The sequence below is a fragment of the Nematolebias whitei genome, chromosome 19 (assembly GCF_014905685.2).
Source record: "Nematolebias whitei isolate Nwh7 chromosome 19, NemWhi1, whole genome shotgun sequence".
NCBI classification, from domain to species: Eukaryota; Metazoa; Chordata; class Actinopteri; order Cyprinodontiformes; family Rivulidae; genus Nematolebias; species Nematolebias whitei.
The window spans coordinates 25169126-25183949 of NC_056516.1; the positions used below are offsets into that span (position 1 = coordinate 25169126).

The 14824-nt window shown below is 39.7% G+C and overlaps 2 protein-coding genes and 1 non-coding gene across 3 annotated transcripts in view; all 3 read right to left on the reverse strand.

The window, feature by feature from the left end:
• Positions 1 to 2121: 2121 nt before the first annotated feature.
• Positions 2122 to 5732, reverse strand: si:ch211-199g17.9 (uncharacterized protein LOC108180085 homolog). Its single transcript, XM_037692966.1, has 9 exons — positions 5717 to 5732; positions 5135 to 5197; positions 3896 to 3970; positions 3760 to 3807; positions 3579 to 3633; positions 2519 to 2608; positions 2368 to 2431; positions 2211 to 2277; positions 2122 to 2129 (listed from the first exon to the last, which is right to left on the reverse strand). Exons 1-9 carry the CDS (start codon positions 5730 to 5732, stop codon positions 2122 to 2124), a joined length of 486 nt encoding a protein of 161 aa, XP_037548894.1.
• Positions 4060 to 4192, reverse strand: LOC119426190. The gene has a single exon (XR_005187595.1). It is a non-coding gene; the product is annotated as a U8 small nucleolar RNA (small nucleolar RNA).
• A 1259-nt stretch (positions 5733 to 6991) lies between the features above and the next one.
• The window catches only part of grinaa (glutamate receptor, ionotropic, N-methyl D-aspartate-associated protein 1a (glutamate binding)), a 15781-nt gene continuing 7948 nt past the window's right edge, over positions 6992 to 14824 (reverse strand). Inside the window, exons 2-6 of the mRNA XM_037693311.1 lie at positions 10460 to 10581; positions 10157 to 10357; positions 9762 to 9890; positions 9418 to 9561; positions 6992 to 8581 (exon numbers count right to left, since the gene is read on the reverse strand). Of these exons, the coding sequence (XP_037549239.1) occupies positions 8432 to 8581; positions 9418 to 9561; positions 9762 to 9890; positions 10157 to 10357; positions 10460 to 10581 (746 nt within the window). The 3' untranslated portion in view covers positions 6992 to 8431. The remainder of the gene's footprint in view (positions 8582 to 9417; positions 9562 to 9761; positions 9891 to 10156; positions 10358 to 10459; positions 10582 to 14824) is intronic.

Sequence of the window (14824 nt, forward strand, 5' to 3'; positions counted from 1 at the left end):
ATATCAACATCAGTAGAACTTCTGGATCATAAAGTCACACAGATGACCAGCAAAGCTATGTCTCTAACAGAAAAAAACACACAAAATGTTTCAGGTTTGGTGACTCAACCACATAAATTCTAGCAACGTATTAAATATAAACTAGTTCTCACGAAACAAACGGCATGAAAACACTTTAAAAACTCAATGCTGAGCTAATCAGACGTTAGGAAGCAAACAGCTGATGCTAGCAATGGTTGAGATTGAGGCCGCTTCAACTATCAGGCTAAAAATACTCCGAAACTGGCGTTAATGAAATTTAACGTTTCTAATTCAACGCAGACCGGATGGAACAAAGTTTAGGTCTGGAAGAAAACAAGACTTGTACCTCAAACACCTCAAAACCACATGTGAGCAAGATTTATCTTCAGTCTTCAGCTGCACGTTTCATCGTCTGTAGCTCCTCGTCAAGTTTGTGCAGCTGAACCAACTTCAGTTTTTCTATTAGAACCACAGAAGAAACAAAACATCACATTGAAATATTTCACTACTGGGAGTGTAACGAGATCCTAATCTCACAAGATGAGACGAAATGCTTGGTCCATGAGAAAAATCCATGAGAAATATTTTATTTTATTTTTTATTTGATTGAAAATTGCCTAGACTTTAATTCAGTCCTTACGTTTTACATTAAATCACTTTTTTTTTTTACTGTTTCTATATAAAAATGTTTACCACAGCTCATCAAAACAATAATAAATAAAAAAAACAGAAATATTAACTGCTACAAACATTTCACTTTAAAATACCAGAAGAAAAAACAAAAAGTTAAGAAGACAAACTAAATTGAGGCAGACACTGAAGCTGTGATGTGCTCCGACGGGCGTTCAACAGCCTGACTGACTGGAAGGGTGGACATTAGAGTGAAACTCCTTTATGAGTTTTTAAATGATTATTTTCAATCTAGAGACAAGTTCCTCACGCTGATGAACACTTTGACTTTTGTGGAGAGTCCAGGAAGGTGAGGGTCCAGTTTATTCTCCACCTCTCATCTAAATTTGACTCAGCTCAAACAGATTAATGAGGTTCAAACTTCCACAAGTTACTCCTGTTACAGCTCTGTTCACTACACGTGTCCAGATAGTTTTTCTCTCGCGCTCTCGACAAAGACGGATGCTCTCTTTCCCTCTCTTGCCTCCCCTCATTCTTTTGCTCTCATCCTGTGAATCTTAGAGCCTCTCTCTACACAACTTCCAAATCGAACATTATTATGGATCTGGTCAGCTGGTCTATCAAAGCAACTGATAACATCTCAACTACAGAACAGGGTGCAGGAGAACCCTCATGCCCTGAAGGGACACACGCAGCTGGATGCGTCATAGATTCCTGGGTGTTTGGAAGATCATGTGCCTGTCTGTGCTGTCTGATGAGGACGTAGAAGACGCGTACATAATTGGATTTATGATAACAGGGTTTCTGCTTTTTGGAATCGGCAGATAACTGAGATATCGACTAATTAGGAAGACGTCGGGCAACAGTGAAGCTGCCAGCCTTTTATGAAGGACTGCTCTGTGTTTCGAGCTCTCAGACTCATATGCTTTGTGAACTGAACCGAAAGCTGGAAGCGATTTCTGAGACTCGTAGGCCACTTGCAGCTCCTAGGACTCGCCGGCATGAAGGAATCGACTTTGGAGAAGGCTAACAAGCACGGACCGGCAGAACTGAAGGCAGATAGAAATCAGTAGAGCCGGCCTGCCCAAAACAATTGTTGTTTATCTGAATCTGGCCTTGGACAGGCCAACTTATCTCAAATTGCTCCTGGTGGATACGTAAATACTCTGCTCTGCCCCCCAAGAACATCTGTGGACCCTTATCAGAGTGGACCGGCTGAGAGACACTGCAACATCCTTATCAGGACTATGGAAACTATCTGGAAGTGTTCGTGGACAATCTCCCCTCCCCCTGAAAAATGCATTATGCCTCTCTGTTGCTTACTGTGGTAGATTTTTTCTTACACCGTGCCCTGTGTCAAGGACACGGTGTGAGAGATCTTTTTTTTTTATATACCTTCTCTCCTCATGTTTTCTGATAAGGGCAGCGCTTCATAGAAAGCAGCAGCCCCGGTACACTTCCATCTATCCTTCAGACGGCTGTACGGAACGAAATGTCGCTGTACTTAACTGTACAACAACGTTGATTCTGATAATTGGGGGGACAATGAGGTCACTTACCAGCTGACAACAGTTGACTTTTTGTATTTTCAGCGCTCGTCACTTCATCTGGGAGTCTCTCGGAGGTCTAAGTAAGAATTTAAAGAACAAAATCAACAAGACACTCCATCTTCCAACAGTAGGAACTGATAAGAACATAACCTTGAAATAACCTTACAAAGACCGTGTGCAGCTGCTTGTGTTGCTCTATCAGCTGCTGAAGTTGCTTTTCAAATCTCATCCTATTCAAACAGAAAACACAGTTTTAGTAAACTGTAACATGTCGTTCGGTTTGAACTGCAGTTAATCACAGCATCATTTGCACGTACCGCAGCTTCCTGTGTTTAAGCTTCACTTCCTGGATTTCACATCTGTACTGTTCCAGCAGTTCCTCGCTCGTCTCGCTCTGCTTCAGCTGTCTACAAAACAAACGTTTCATCAATACTTTACTGTGCGTTCACTCAGAGGTTAGCTGTTTATGCTGCAGACTTTTGGGAGCTAGTTGCACTTGACATGAAACACAAATGAGCTTTTGTGGCAAAAAGGACTAATTTATCGTTTTATTAACGCACATCTGGAGCCATTTATTAACAATTAATGTTTATAACTAGAGACATATATCTGAAAAATGGTGGGTCAGGGTTAGGGCAGACAAAAAAACAAGAACAAACAAACCAGTTTACCCTACAGGTACAGGAAAAACATTCAAACTTCACATACAAAGGCCTGCAGAGCAAGAATGCACAACAAAGACCTGTCTTGCAAAATAAAAAAGGTCATGCAGACAGAAGTAGGACCAAACTGTTACAACCTCCAATAATGTATGAGGACAATGATGGACGGCGGGAAATTATTCTGCAACTTGCTTCCAAATGAGCGAGCAATAATGGCTGCCAGGCTTGTCGGACAGGCCGTCTTCGCTCCAAGGCAAGAGAATGACCCAAAACACAAGATGAAAAGACATGCCGTTCCACCAGATCCCACCGAGCTGGTTTAGGTCTTCAACAGAGCAACAAAGCAAACTGTCGAAACTTTAAGCGTTGCCCCAGATTTCCTAAACAGCCTTTTACTTACAGTAAGGATACCTTGAGTGCACTGCTAATAAATTTGACACTTTTCAATTTTAAAGGTTTATCCTAAAGCTCTATTTCATTATTTCCCTTAAGACATTAAATCAAGGTCCAGCCAAGTGTTACACAGCGAATATATTGCTAAGAAGCATGTATGAATTAACTAAAATAAAGAAGTACTCAAAATAAAGACGAGAATAAAAATCGTCAGCCTTAGATAGATGTTATATTTGAATGTTACTGCCATCTAGTGTTCGAAACCACAATCTGACTGGTCAGGTTAATGGCTTATCATCATTTACTGGTGCATTGAGTTTACCTTTTAGATTCCTGCTCAGACTCTTCACATTTGAACTGCAGCTTCCTGCACAACTCTGACACAAAAAAAAGCACTGTAATCACGCTCATTTCTAAAACATTCACTAAAAAGCCCAACGCACACCAACACAGCAAACAACTACACACTGTATGAAAGATGTTCACTTCCAACACAAGTTCACCTTCTTTTTCTTGATAAATCCCCTGCAGCTGGTAAGCTTCAGCTTGTACTGCAAAAACAAAAACACTGATACTAGCACAAAATACTGTACACAACACGACTTAAAGCTTTGATAAATCAAACCGATCAGCGCTTACATTTTTCCAGATCTGTCTGCAGTTTGTCAGTGACAGACTCCAGATTATTGTTTTCCTCATCCAGAACATTTTTACCTTGAAAATGACATGCAACACACTAGATGAGAAGTAAACACCAGCACACATACTGGCAGAGACAGTTTATAACTTTAAACAATTTATAGATCAGAATGGGTCTTGAAGGGAGTTGTCGGTCCCAACAAGCTGGAGATACTAATCATATCTCATTGAACTCCATTCATCATGTTCTGCAACTCCACAAGTGGAGTAACAGGTAAGGATATACCTCACTGAAGATACTGGATTACGTTCAAAGAAACGATATAGGAGGTATGAACAGCCGTCTTACTCACGGTTTTAAAATTACCTTCAAGTCTAAACTTCACATGGCAGATGTACCTGAATGTCTGTACGTCTAAGCATGGGTTCGAACTGGGCTGCGTTTAAATGTTGGGCTGTATTTTCTTTAAATTCGTTTAAACTGAGGCGGAAGTGAACGTTCGTTTGCGTGTCGTCAAAGCAACGTGCGTTCTCATTGGTGCGCACATTAACAAAGATTTATACCGAAATTAGACCTTCTAATGGAAGGATTTCATGTTTAGCGATGTTCTTGTACTATTAGAAATTTATATAATGCCATTAAAATTTTAAAGGATTTTAGGGAATGTAAATAGAAAGTACTATTTATTAGCGGAAGCGTAACGTAACAAAGACGTCGAGTCAAGAGAATTACCCCACCCGCCAAGTCGGATTTTTATTAGCAAATGAAATTGCCCTTCGCGTCATTTGTGTGTAGTTTGAAGTGACGCATTGTTGGATAAATAATATCTTCTAATAATTTATTTATGTAAGTCAACATACTGCTACAAATCCCCAACTTCCGATACATTACTATACATTATAACTGCAAACATGTCGGGCACTTAGACACGAAGACGGAAATACGTAACAGTGACTTCGCTACCCTAATTTGTAGTCTTTGTTTAATGCAAACGAGATTAACCAAAAATAGTAATGTCATCTCAAACCAAGCACTAAATGTGAGCATTCAACCTAGAATAAATTAGCTGGGATTCCTTGGCTGAACTATATTAAAACTAACAGAACAGCCGATATTTTCTAGTCCCAAAAATTAGGGTCTGCACAATATTTTCTCCCAGTCACATAGAAGTATAACTTTAAACCATAAAACAATTGAGCAAAAAGTACACAAGTAAAATTAAAACCTCATACTAATACCTCTTCGCAGCTCCCTAAGCTTGTCCAGCAACTGTTCAACTTTAGGTTCCTGTAATTTTGCACCTGTCAGAAGTGGACAGAAAAAAAAAATCATTTTCAGACTTTAAATTTTTATTTTTGTTGCTATTGTCCTTCTTTCAGATGCGTAACGTTAATTGTGTCTTCAATTGTGTATCCTGTCTTTAACATATAAATAAATATAAATGTTAAAAAAAAAAAAATCCTTATTTTCCACAATTTTCTGATTAAGCTAGGGTACCAAGAAAAAACAAATAAGAATAAATGTGTATAAAATCAGTCAGAGATAAATCTGTAATTATACGGAAAATATAAACAAATTATTTGAGGTTTTTATATACATTCTATAAACTTTAAAAGTATAAAACAGGTAAATCCTCTACCCTTCGACTGAAACCGTTAAGAGGGTTTCCAGCTGAAAACAGTTTTAGCTAACTTTAGCTAATATGAGGACATTTCAGGTGAAGTCTCTCAAGCTATAAAAAAAAAAAACCGGAACCTTAACCCACTTTTGTAGTTAATAAGTAACTGAGTCTTCATATATTTAAGTGTTGGGCCTCGTACCGCCTTTTTCATCCATGATTAACCAAATAAAGCCGTGGGTCCAAACTTTGTCCACTAGAATGCACTAAACTATCCTGAAGACGAGAGGTGGCGCGAGTCGCCAAAGTATGGAAGCCCGTTTGCGCAATTGAAAATAAATAATACTGTCCAATATTATGTTAAAATTATGAAATACAAAGTCATAATTTCGACTTTTAAAGTCACAATTAAGAGATACAAAGTCATAATTTCTAATTTCAAAGTCATAATTATGAGATAAAGTCATAATTTCAACTTCCAAAGTCATAATTTTGACTTTCAAAGTCATAATTTCGACTTTCAAACCGGTATTTGAATGAAAATTAAGCATTTAACATTCTCTAATAGAGGTAGAAAAATCTGTGTACAGTAGTTGATTTTAATTAGATTCAAACTGTCAGAAGTGGAAACAGCAGCTTCAAGTGTATGGGTGCCATTTTGGATTGTTGGAGACTTTCCTAATCAAAACTTTGAAAATCAATCCAGTTGACATTTTGTACTGTAATCTCAGAGATTAGGACTTCTAAATTTGAATGGAATTCTCATATTTCTGATTGAAAAGTGAGTCACAATATGGATTTATTTATTTTTTTTCTAAATTGAGTTATAGTTTCAAAGTTCAACAATTTTCTCTCTCAAATGCTTCAAAATGATACTTGGTTTGGTTGTTAAAATGTGTCATTTCATCACCTGGACTGGCAACGATTCCAACTCTATTCTTAAAAACGGAAATCTCCAAGGTTCATGTCAAACATTATACAAAGGGATTTCCCAGCCAGAAGAGAAAACTGTAAATTTCAAAGGAAATTATAACGGTTTTAAGACAAATAACTATTTGTAAAGGCATGCCTTTTAGAAGATGTTCGTTTAAAGTTTGATTAGGAAGATTATATATATTTAGTTAGTGGGATTGCTAGTGTCTACCTTTGACACAAATCTCAAATGTTTATACTAAATTAAACATTAAACTTACTAATTTTGCCAGAATGGATCACATTTAAAGCAAGGCCAAAATAAAAGCGCACAGTTTAAATCATTTCTTACCCGTTACCTTGAAGATATCTGTAAGTCATTTGTATTAACATTAAAAAAAGACTTATGCAACTTTTAAGATTTATTATATCCAAAAATCATAAAAGTATTGTTTTTGTCCCCCTTATTTTAAAATTTCAAGTGAAAAAAAAAAAACCCTTTACAGTAACATTAAACATTTTCTTTATCTTGTGTAATTTTTGGTTAATAATATAATAAAAAAAATTAAAAATCACACAACGTTCAACACCTTTACACATCTTGATTTTATTGAAAAGCTAACAGCAGTGTAGAGGAATCCAGTCCAACTTCAATTTGAAGCTAATTTACAATGTGAACAAACGTTTAAAGCCCAAACCTAGTTTATACACATCAAAACACTACAGCGTCTTATGTACATGTACATGTTACTTGGATGCAAACACAATATTAAAAAAAAATAAAAATCTATCAGCGACTCCAATCATCAGTGTCCACCCAAAATAACTGTGTGCATTTTGCACATGCAAACAATGACAAGGGTCATGCAAGAGGTACGATTAAGAAAATGCTATAGTAAAAATATTCATGTTAAACACATCCTTCACTTTTTTTGTGTGTTTGGCGATTAGTGCATAAGACAGTTATTTAATTGCTAAATGTGTTTTATGACTTTACAATCTCTTGCTTCATTCTGTGACTCCACCAGTTTCACATCAGCACTGCTGTGTACAGCTCAGACACATCTGTTTGAACTTCCTTCACGTCCAGCATCTATTTACTCCATCCTTCTGTCAGAATAAACTTTTTATTAAACGGATGAGAAATAAATAATACAACAGGCTTCAGTACACAGTAATGACCACACAAGAGGGAAGTAGTAAAGACGAGAACAGAAATCATCTATGGCAAGACATCAAAAATTTAGAACGTAAAAATCTTTCCATCGTTAATAAATAATAATAATTTGTTATATCTGTCAAAAACATTCAGACCGTAGTGCACATTTTCTTCAGAAAGCAACAACCACGTGAATCGCTCCAGCATGCCTTTCAGAGGTAGGAAGGAGAAGGGGGGGGGGGGGGGGGGTGCTGGTAACAGTAATACATTGAAATTTATACAGCTGCTAGAAGATAGCTACTAGAGGCTTCGCTCTAATCTACAGAATTTAACAGCATCGTGCTTCCAATTTTGCCATGCACATTTCGTCTGCACCAGCAGTCCGAGAAAGAGGTTTGTGAAAACAGACCAAAAACAAAACAAAAAAAGTATTAATATCTTTTCTTCAAGAAACACTGGTTTCATGTTAATAAAAAGCATATCTTTTTCCCACAATTTTTGCAGCAAGGCAAGACCGAGTGCCAAGCACCCAGAGCGTTTTATTCTGAAGTCTCGGGTCATACTGGAAGCTTGTTAGGTGTGTGATGTGCACAGAACTGTGTTAGTAGTCAAAGGAGGAACAACAAGAGTGACAGCAGATCACTACACTGTCTTAAACATCAAGGGTTGAATTTTATGGCATGCTGCATCTCCTCCACAGCACACCTGTTGAAGGAAAACAGAACTGTGTGTGTGTGCGTGAGGGATAAGAGATTTAATGAGACAGAGAGAAAGAGCACGTTAGAAACTTTTCACAATAAAGGGAGGCGTTCTTCATTTAACAGCTGCTCTTCTGAAGGTGCAGGCTCATTCACGGGAGCGACCCACAATGGCCAGGATGTAGAGGAAAATGTTGATGATGTCAGTGTAGAGGTTCAGCGCAGCAAAGATGTACTCCTCTGGACTCAGGGCCAGCTTCTTGTTGCCCAGAAGAAGCTGAGTGTCAACAGCCAAAAACTGCATGCAGAAGAAAGTCGAGGAGAAATTAGTCACTTCAGAAGCTTCAGACGTTCGGATCTGAGATAACACAAAAATCGTGTTTCCAACGTTCTGGTAGCACACACCATATAATCATCCTTGGACAAAATATAAGTGACCCATCACATTGAACCAAGGATTAAGCCAAATTTGGAAAAAACGAATAAAGCACATTTTCAGATTCTTGTTTTTTACGAAAAAAATTAAATAAAACAAATTGCATTCTATTTGGTAATTGACATGACACCATCTGTCAATCAGTCCAGTAGGCTCGTCAGCAACTGACCAATCGGTGATCGCAATTTGTCCCAAAGTGAAACGTCCTTTACCGGCAGGTATTGCAAGTTTGAGAAAGCTGCAATGTGAGACCTCGTCCTCTGTTTAAAGTTGCTTGATCCCCATTTGATGTAAATGGCTTTGACAGTGGGGGTTAAAGGAAGTAATTTTCAATTTTGTTTGTTCTTAGCTTGTCTTTCGTTAAAGTGTGTGTGTGTGTGTGTGTGTGTGTGTGTGTGTGTATGTGTGTGTGTGTGTATGTGTGTGTGTGTGTGTGTGTGTGTGTGTGTAACAGAGCACATCAGACGGACATGCAAGTGAATATAATGTTACAGCAGCTGAAGAAAACCAGTAATCCAGCCTACATAAAAAAATAAAACATTAATAATAACCACAAACTAAACATACTTCCACAAAATTTCAGGTCTGTCAAAAATTATTTAAAACTATCCTTAATAAGGAAAAAATGAACAAACTCAAAAGATGTATTTAATGGTATAAAAAGTTGTTTCACTATAATACGAGTGTAGTAAACTTACGCAGGTGAAGAGCAGGGCGCCCATTGAGGCGTAAAAGATGTGCAGGATCTTGTTGCGGATGAAGATGCAGAGAATGGAGAAGAGCAGCAGAACAATGAGGCACACAAAAAGAACGCCCCGACAGGAAGTGAAGTCATACTTGCTCTGAAAAAATGAAAGACATAAAAAAGACAAAGTGAAATGCTGCAAAACACCAACGGTAGAGTGAGAGAACAACTTCAGTATCTTTGAGTGAGCTCGTCAGCGTGGAAAAACTTAAGAGAATATTCACTCAAATGCTTCCATTAAAGTTCAAACACTTAATCAGAAGGACAGTGTTTGAGCGTGTGGACATCTGTGCTGACCTGCAGAGAGAAGAGGACGACGGTGAAGCAGACGACTGCAGTGATGCCCACAGCTATGATGACCGTCTCTGTGTCGTAGAAGCTGGCGATCATGCCCACCATATAGGAGAGGCTCAACGTCAAAATGGACTACAAGAAAAAAAAAGTTTTACGGTCAAACTGAAAATGTAGCAACACTTTCTCACTGATAAGGTTCATATCCCAAACTGTCTGCCTAATCCTATTTCAGAATTTAGAGCGTCTTTTTGCACTTGTACAACCCTCCCTGTCATAAACCCATCTATAATACTCCCAACAGTTACCTTTTCACACGTCTAATAATTTCTTATCTTTGTAAAATGGATTAGGCTGATATGAACTGGTTGATCTTTATAATTATTTGGGCGAGTTCTTACCAAAGCAACCAAATTCCACGGGTGTTTACGACGAAAGTCTCCGCAGCAGCTCAGGACAATCAGAGACACAAAGAAGACTGCGTAGGACACGTAGTACGTCCATGGATTACGGCGTACAAAGTACTTGGCATCAGCAACAAAAGTGAAGACGGCAACAAAGGAGAAAGTGACCAGCAGCTGCACGGTGAGAACTGAGAAAACCTGATGGAGGGGGAGAGATATTTTTGAGACGTTTTTAAGATTTATTACTTGTACAGGTATTTGTTTTATTACCTGTTTGACTAAGTCACCTGCTTCACTTACTTTTCTTATAAAGGCTTGTCGAATGTTCTTATCCTCAAAGCCGGAGCGGGTGAAGTCTTCGTTGTCGTAGTAAGTCGGAGGCCCGTCGTCGTTGTGGTAACCAGGGCTGCCTGCAGATGTTGCTGAATAACAAAAGAAAAGAGAGCAGTGTTATTTGTGACCCATGCTGCAAAACGAGTCCCAATGAGACACTTTATTAGATATTGAATTATTATTATTTTCAAATTCCCTATATAAAAGCTTCAAAATTATATGTACCGGTAGTTTGTTGAAATTAGGCAATTCATCACCTGGCAACAAGCTAGGTTGGAAAACTGGTTTGAAAACTCAACTAATATCGGTCTAGAATAATGTCATCAAGAATTCAAGCCCTATATTAAGCTTCACAGTGACACCAAACATTATACGAAGGGATTTCTCAGCACTAAGGCAAGGAACTATTTATTTATGCCAAACTCAATAAGTCTCAGTTTATTGTTTTTACTCACGCTGTTGTGTATTGATTGCACTTTAAGCTCAAACACTTAAAGTGCATTCACACCAGCCCTGTTGTCCCGAACTCTAGCCCGTTTGCCTAGGAAGTCCGGTTCAATTGGAGAGGTGTGAATGCCATTGAACTCTGTCACCTAACAAAAATAGGTGACAGAGTTGGTGACAGACCACCCAGCACCAGACTCACCTCACCACCGGATGAAGAGCATCTCAGCGTGACCTCAGCAGAAGTAAGGAGTACTTTCAGGAGGATTAATACGCACAAGGCAACTGGCCCAGACAACATCCCCGGAAAAGTGTTGAAGGAATGTGCTGATCAGCTCTGTGAGGTGCTGGCAGACATCTTTAACACCTCACTTACCCTGGAGACAGTTCCCACCTGCCTGAAGACTGCCACCATCATCCCAGTCCCAAAAAGCTCTACAGTGACTGGTCTGAATGACTATCGGCCAGTGGCCCTCACCCCGATAGTCGCTAAATGCTTCGAAAAACTGGTCATGACTCACATCAAAACAACCATCAACATGAACGAGGACACTCATCAGTATGCATACCGTGAGAACCGATCAACAGAGGATGCCATCTCCTCTGTGGTCCACACTGCGCTCAACCACCTGGAGCAGAAAAACTCTTACGTCCGTATGCTCTTTGTGGACTTCACATCCGCCTTCAACACCATGATCCCCCAAACCCTGATGGACAAACTATCCACACTAGGACTAAGCCCCTCCATTTGCAACTGGGTACTAGACTTTTTAACAAACAGACCACAGTTAGTGAGGATCCACAACTTCTCCTCCTCCACCATAACCCTCAGCACTGGCTCTCCTCAGGGATGTGTGTTGAGCCCCCTCCTGTTTACTCTGCTCACGTATGATTGTGCAGCTACCCATCCAGGCTGTCACATTGTAAAGTTTGCAGATGATACAGCGGTGGTGGGATGCATCACAAACAATGATGAGTCCAGCTACAGGCAAGAGATGGAACACCTGGAGAGCTGGTGCAAAGAGAATAACCTTCACATCAATGTGAAGAAGACAAAGGAGATGATTGTGGACTTCAGAAGGAACAAAAACATCTACACCCCCCTGAACATAAGAGGATCTGCGGTGGAAGTGGTCTCCAGCTCCAAGTACTTGGGTGTACACATGAATGACAACCTCAGCTGGAGCAACAACACCACCAGCCTGATCAAGAAAGCTCATCAGAGACTCTACTTCCTCAGACGGCTGAGGTGAGCTAGTCTGGGAAGCTCAGTCCTCACCTCCTTCTACAGGTGTGCAATGGAGAGCATCCTGTGCTCCAGCATCAACGTGTGGCATGGAGGCTGCACAGCTGCAGAAAGAAAAGCTTTGCAGAGAGTGGTGAAGGCTGCACAGAAATCTGTCGGAATCAGCCTCCCCACCATCACAGACATCTACACCTCCAGATGCAGGAAGAGGGCCACCTGCATCATGAAGGACCCCACTCACCCAGCACACACACTTTTTGCCCCACTCTCCTCAGGAAGGAGGTTAAGGAGCATTAAGTGTAGAACCACTAGACTGAGGAACAGCTTCTACCCTGAGGCTGTTAGACTCATGAATCTCTAACTAGAATAATCACTGTGAAAAACCACATTATGTTGCTGCTGATCGGTTTCATGTTGCTGCTGATCTGTTTCAATGTTGATGTGTTCATGCGTGCACATCTGCTCACAGACTCATGTTCATGTTTGTGCTGATGTTCAATGTTTTATGTTATGAGTGCTTAGTGTATATTTAGTTGATATCCTGATGCATGCTCAATAATCCAGGTAGAAAAATCTAAAAAAGTTAAATCTGGTCCTCTGGACGTTTAAAAAAACAAAACAAAGCAAATCAACAAAAAAATGTAGAAACGTTTTGTCTCTCATCCGAGAGACTTCCTCAGTCTGAGGTGCTGTATTCAGCTCAGTCTCTTAAATAGCACCTTCTCAGAGTGGATCAACCAGTTTTGCTGCTGACAACCAAAACCAGCTGATCACATGCTCAAGAAGGACCATCAGCCTAACAATGGATCATTAACACACTGATGGCTGTTTACTATTCACAGGGAGCTGAGTGATACTAGCAATCACAGCATTGTAAGAGGGGGACAGTTGAACCCGGAGGCCTCCACCCCTGTTTAATGATGGACGATTTCTTTTCACAAAGATGGCCTCCTTTACTCCTCTCTCAAACCATCGTTCCTCTCTGTCCAGGATGTGAACATCTTCATCCCTGAGGGAAACGTTTCTACATTTTTTTGTTGATTTGCTTTGTTTTGTTTTTTTAAACGTCCAGAGGACCAGATTTAACTTTTTTAGATATTTAGTTGAGGTTTTTCTTAGTTCATAACTTAGATGTTATTACTGTTTTTCTTATACATTTTATTGTTGGATGTAACTGGGACCTTGTGTACATAATTTCGCTCCACCACATGTACCACATGAGGTGCGAATGTCAATAAAGAAACTCTGACTCTGACTGACTGAAAATGCGAACTCTGGCCCGCATAAGGTCGTTTTCACACCCGTTAGTCCGGTAGACTCGGTTTGGTTGGGGACCAATATTCATAACATTGTGTTTACATTCCAGCTGGTGCGGTTGCATTCACACTGCACTGTGCAGTCGAGCCAACCTCTTCGAACCAACCTGTTCTCCCACTCTCCTGTGGTGGCGCTGCACCAAGAACTACTGAAACAACGCGAAAACCTCAGAAAAAGACACTTCTTCGTCTGTAAAGAAAAACAAAAATGGAGTGGTGTCAAATTTTAGCGGTATTAGGTTTAATGTATTGTCTGTGGCACATGTGCCAAACAAACATTTTTCAACAATGGACTCTGCATGAGCGGAAGATGAGGCAAAAGACCATGGTGAGTGTTGTTTTTCAAGCAAGGCGGGCGAGACAACATCGTACGAGGCGGCGTGCACTGAGAAGGAGCGCATCCAGGTTCATAGTACTGATATCCACCATATACAGATGTCAAGCAAGGTATATATACTGTACATGACTTACTTCATTGCTATTATTGTTAAAAAATATAACACTTGTAATCTAAAAAAATCAAATCAGTTATTCAACATCAAACAATACAAATAACATTCAACAGCAATGTTGAATGTGGCTTCCTCCTGTAGGTTTCCTTTAATCAAAATTATTTAAACAAATTAGAAATGACTGAGCTTAATTTTGATAACTAGGATCAGTTGGATTATTATTATTATTTTGTATAGTGCCTCGATACATTTGTTGTGAATTGGTGCAATATAAATAAACTCAAATGAATGTAATGTAAGGGCAGCACGGTGGCGCAACTGGTAGAGCTGCTGCCTTTCAGCGAGCAGGTCCCTGGTTCAAACCCCGGTCCAGGGGCCTTTCTGGGTGGAGTTTACATGTTCTCTCCGTGCATGCGTGGGTTTTCTCCAGGTACTCCGGTTTCCTCCCACAGACCAAAAACATGCATGTTAGGCTGATTGATAACTCTAAATTGTCCCTAGGTGTGAGTGAGAGAGTGAATGGTTGTTTGTCTCGTTTGTCTCTATGTGTCCCTGTGATGGACTTGCGACCCGTCCAGGGTGTACCCCGCCCCTCGCACAGTGATTGCTGGACATGGGCACCAGCGACCCCCATGACCCAAAATGGAATAAGCAGGTAAAGATAATGGATGGATGGATGGAATGTAAAACTATAAACACAACACATTGCTAATTTAGTGTAAAATTAAATTATTTACAAAATTTAAACCCACCACTAATATAGTCAAGTCAACTTTATTTATAGAGCACATTTAAAACAGAACCTGTTATCAAAGTGCTCAACAACGACAACAACAACAACAACAACAACAACAACAACAACAACAACAACAAC

Coding starts and splice junctions, on each gene's coding strand:
- si:ch211-199g17.9 (XM_037692966.1), bottom strand. Junction 2,609..3,578: donor TCTGAGCAGGAATCTAAAAG/GTAAACTCAATG, acceptor TTTGTTTTGTAG/ACAGCTGAAGCAGAGCGAGA. Junction 2,278..2,367: donor AGCAGCTGCACACGGTCTTT/GTAAGGTTATTT, acceptor ATTCTTACTTAG/ACCTCCGAGAGACTCCCAGA.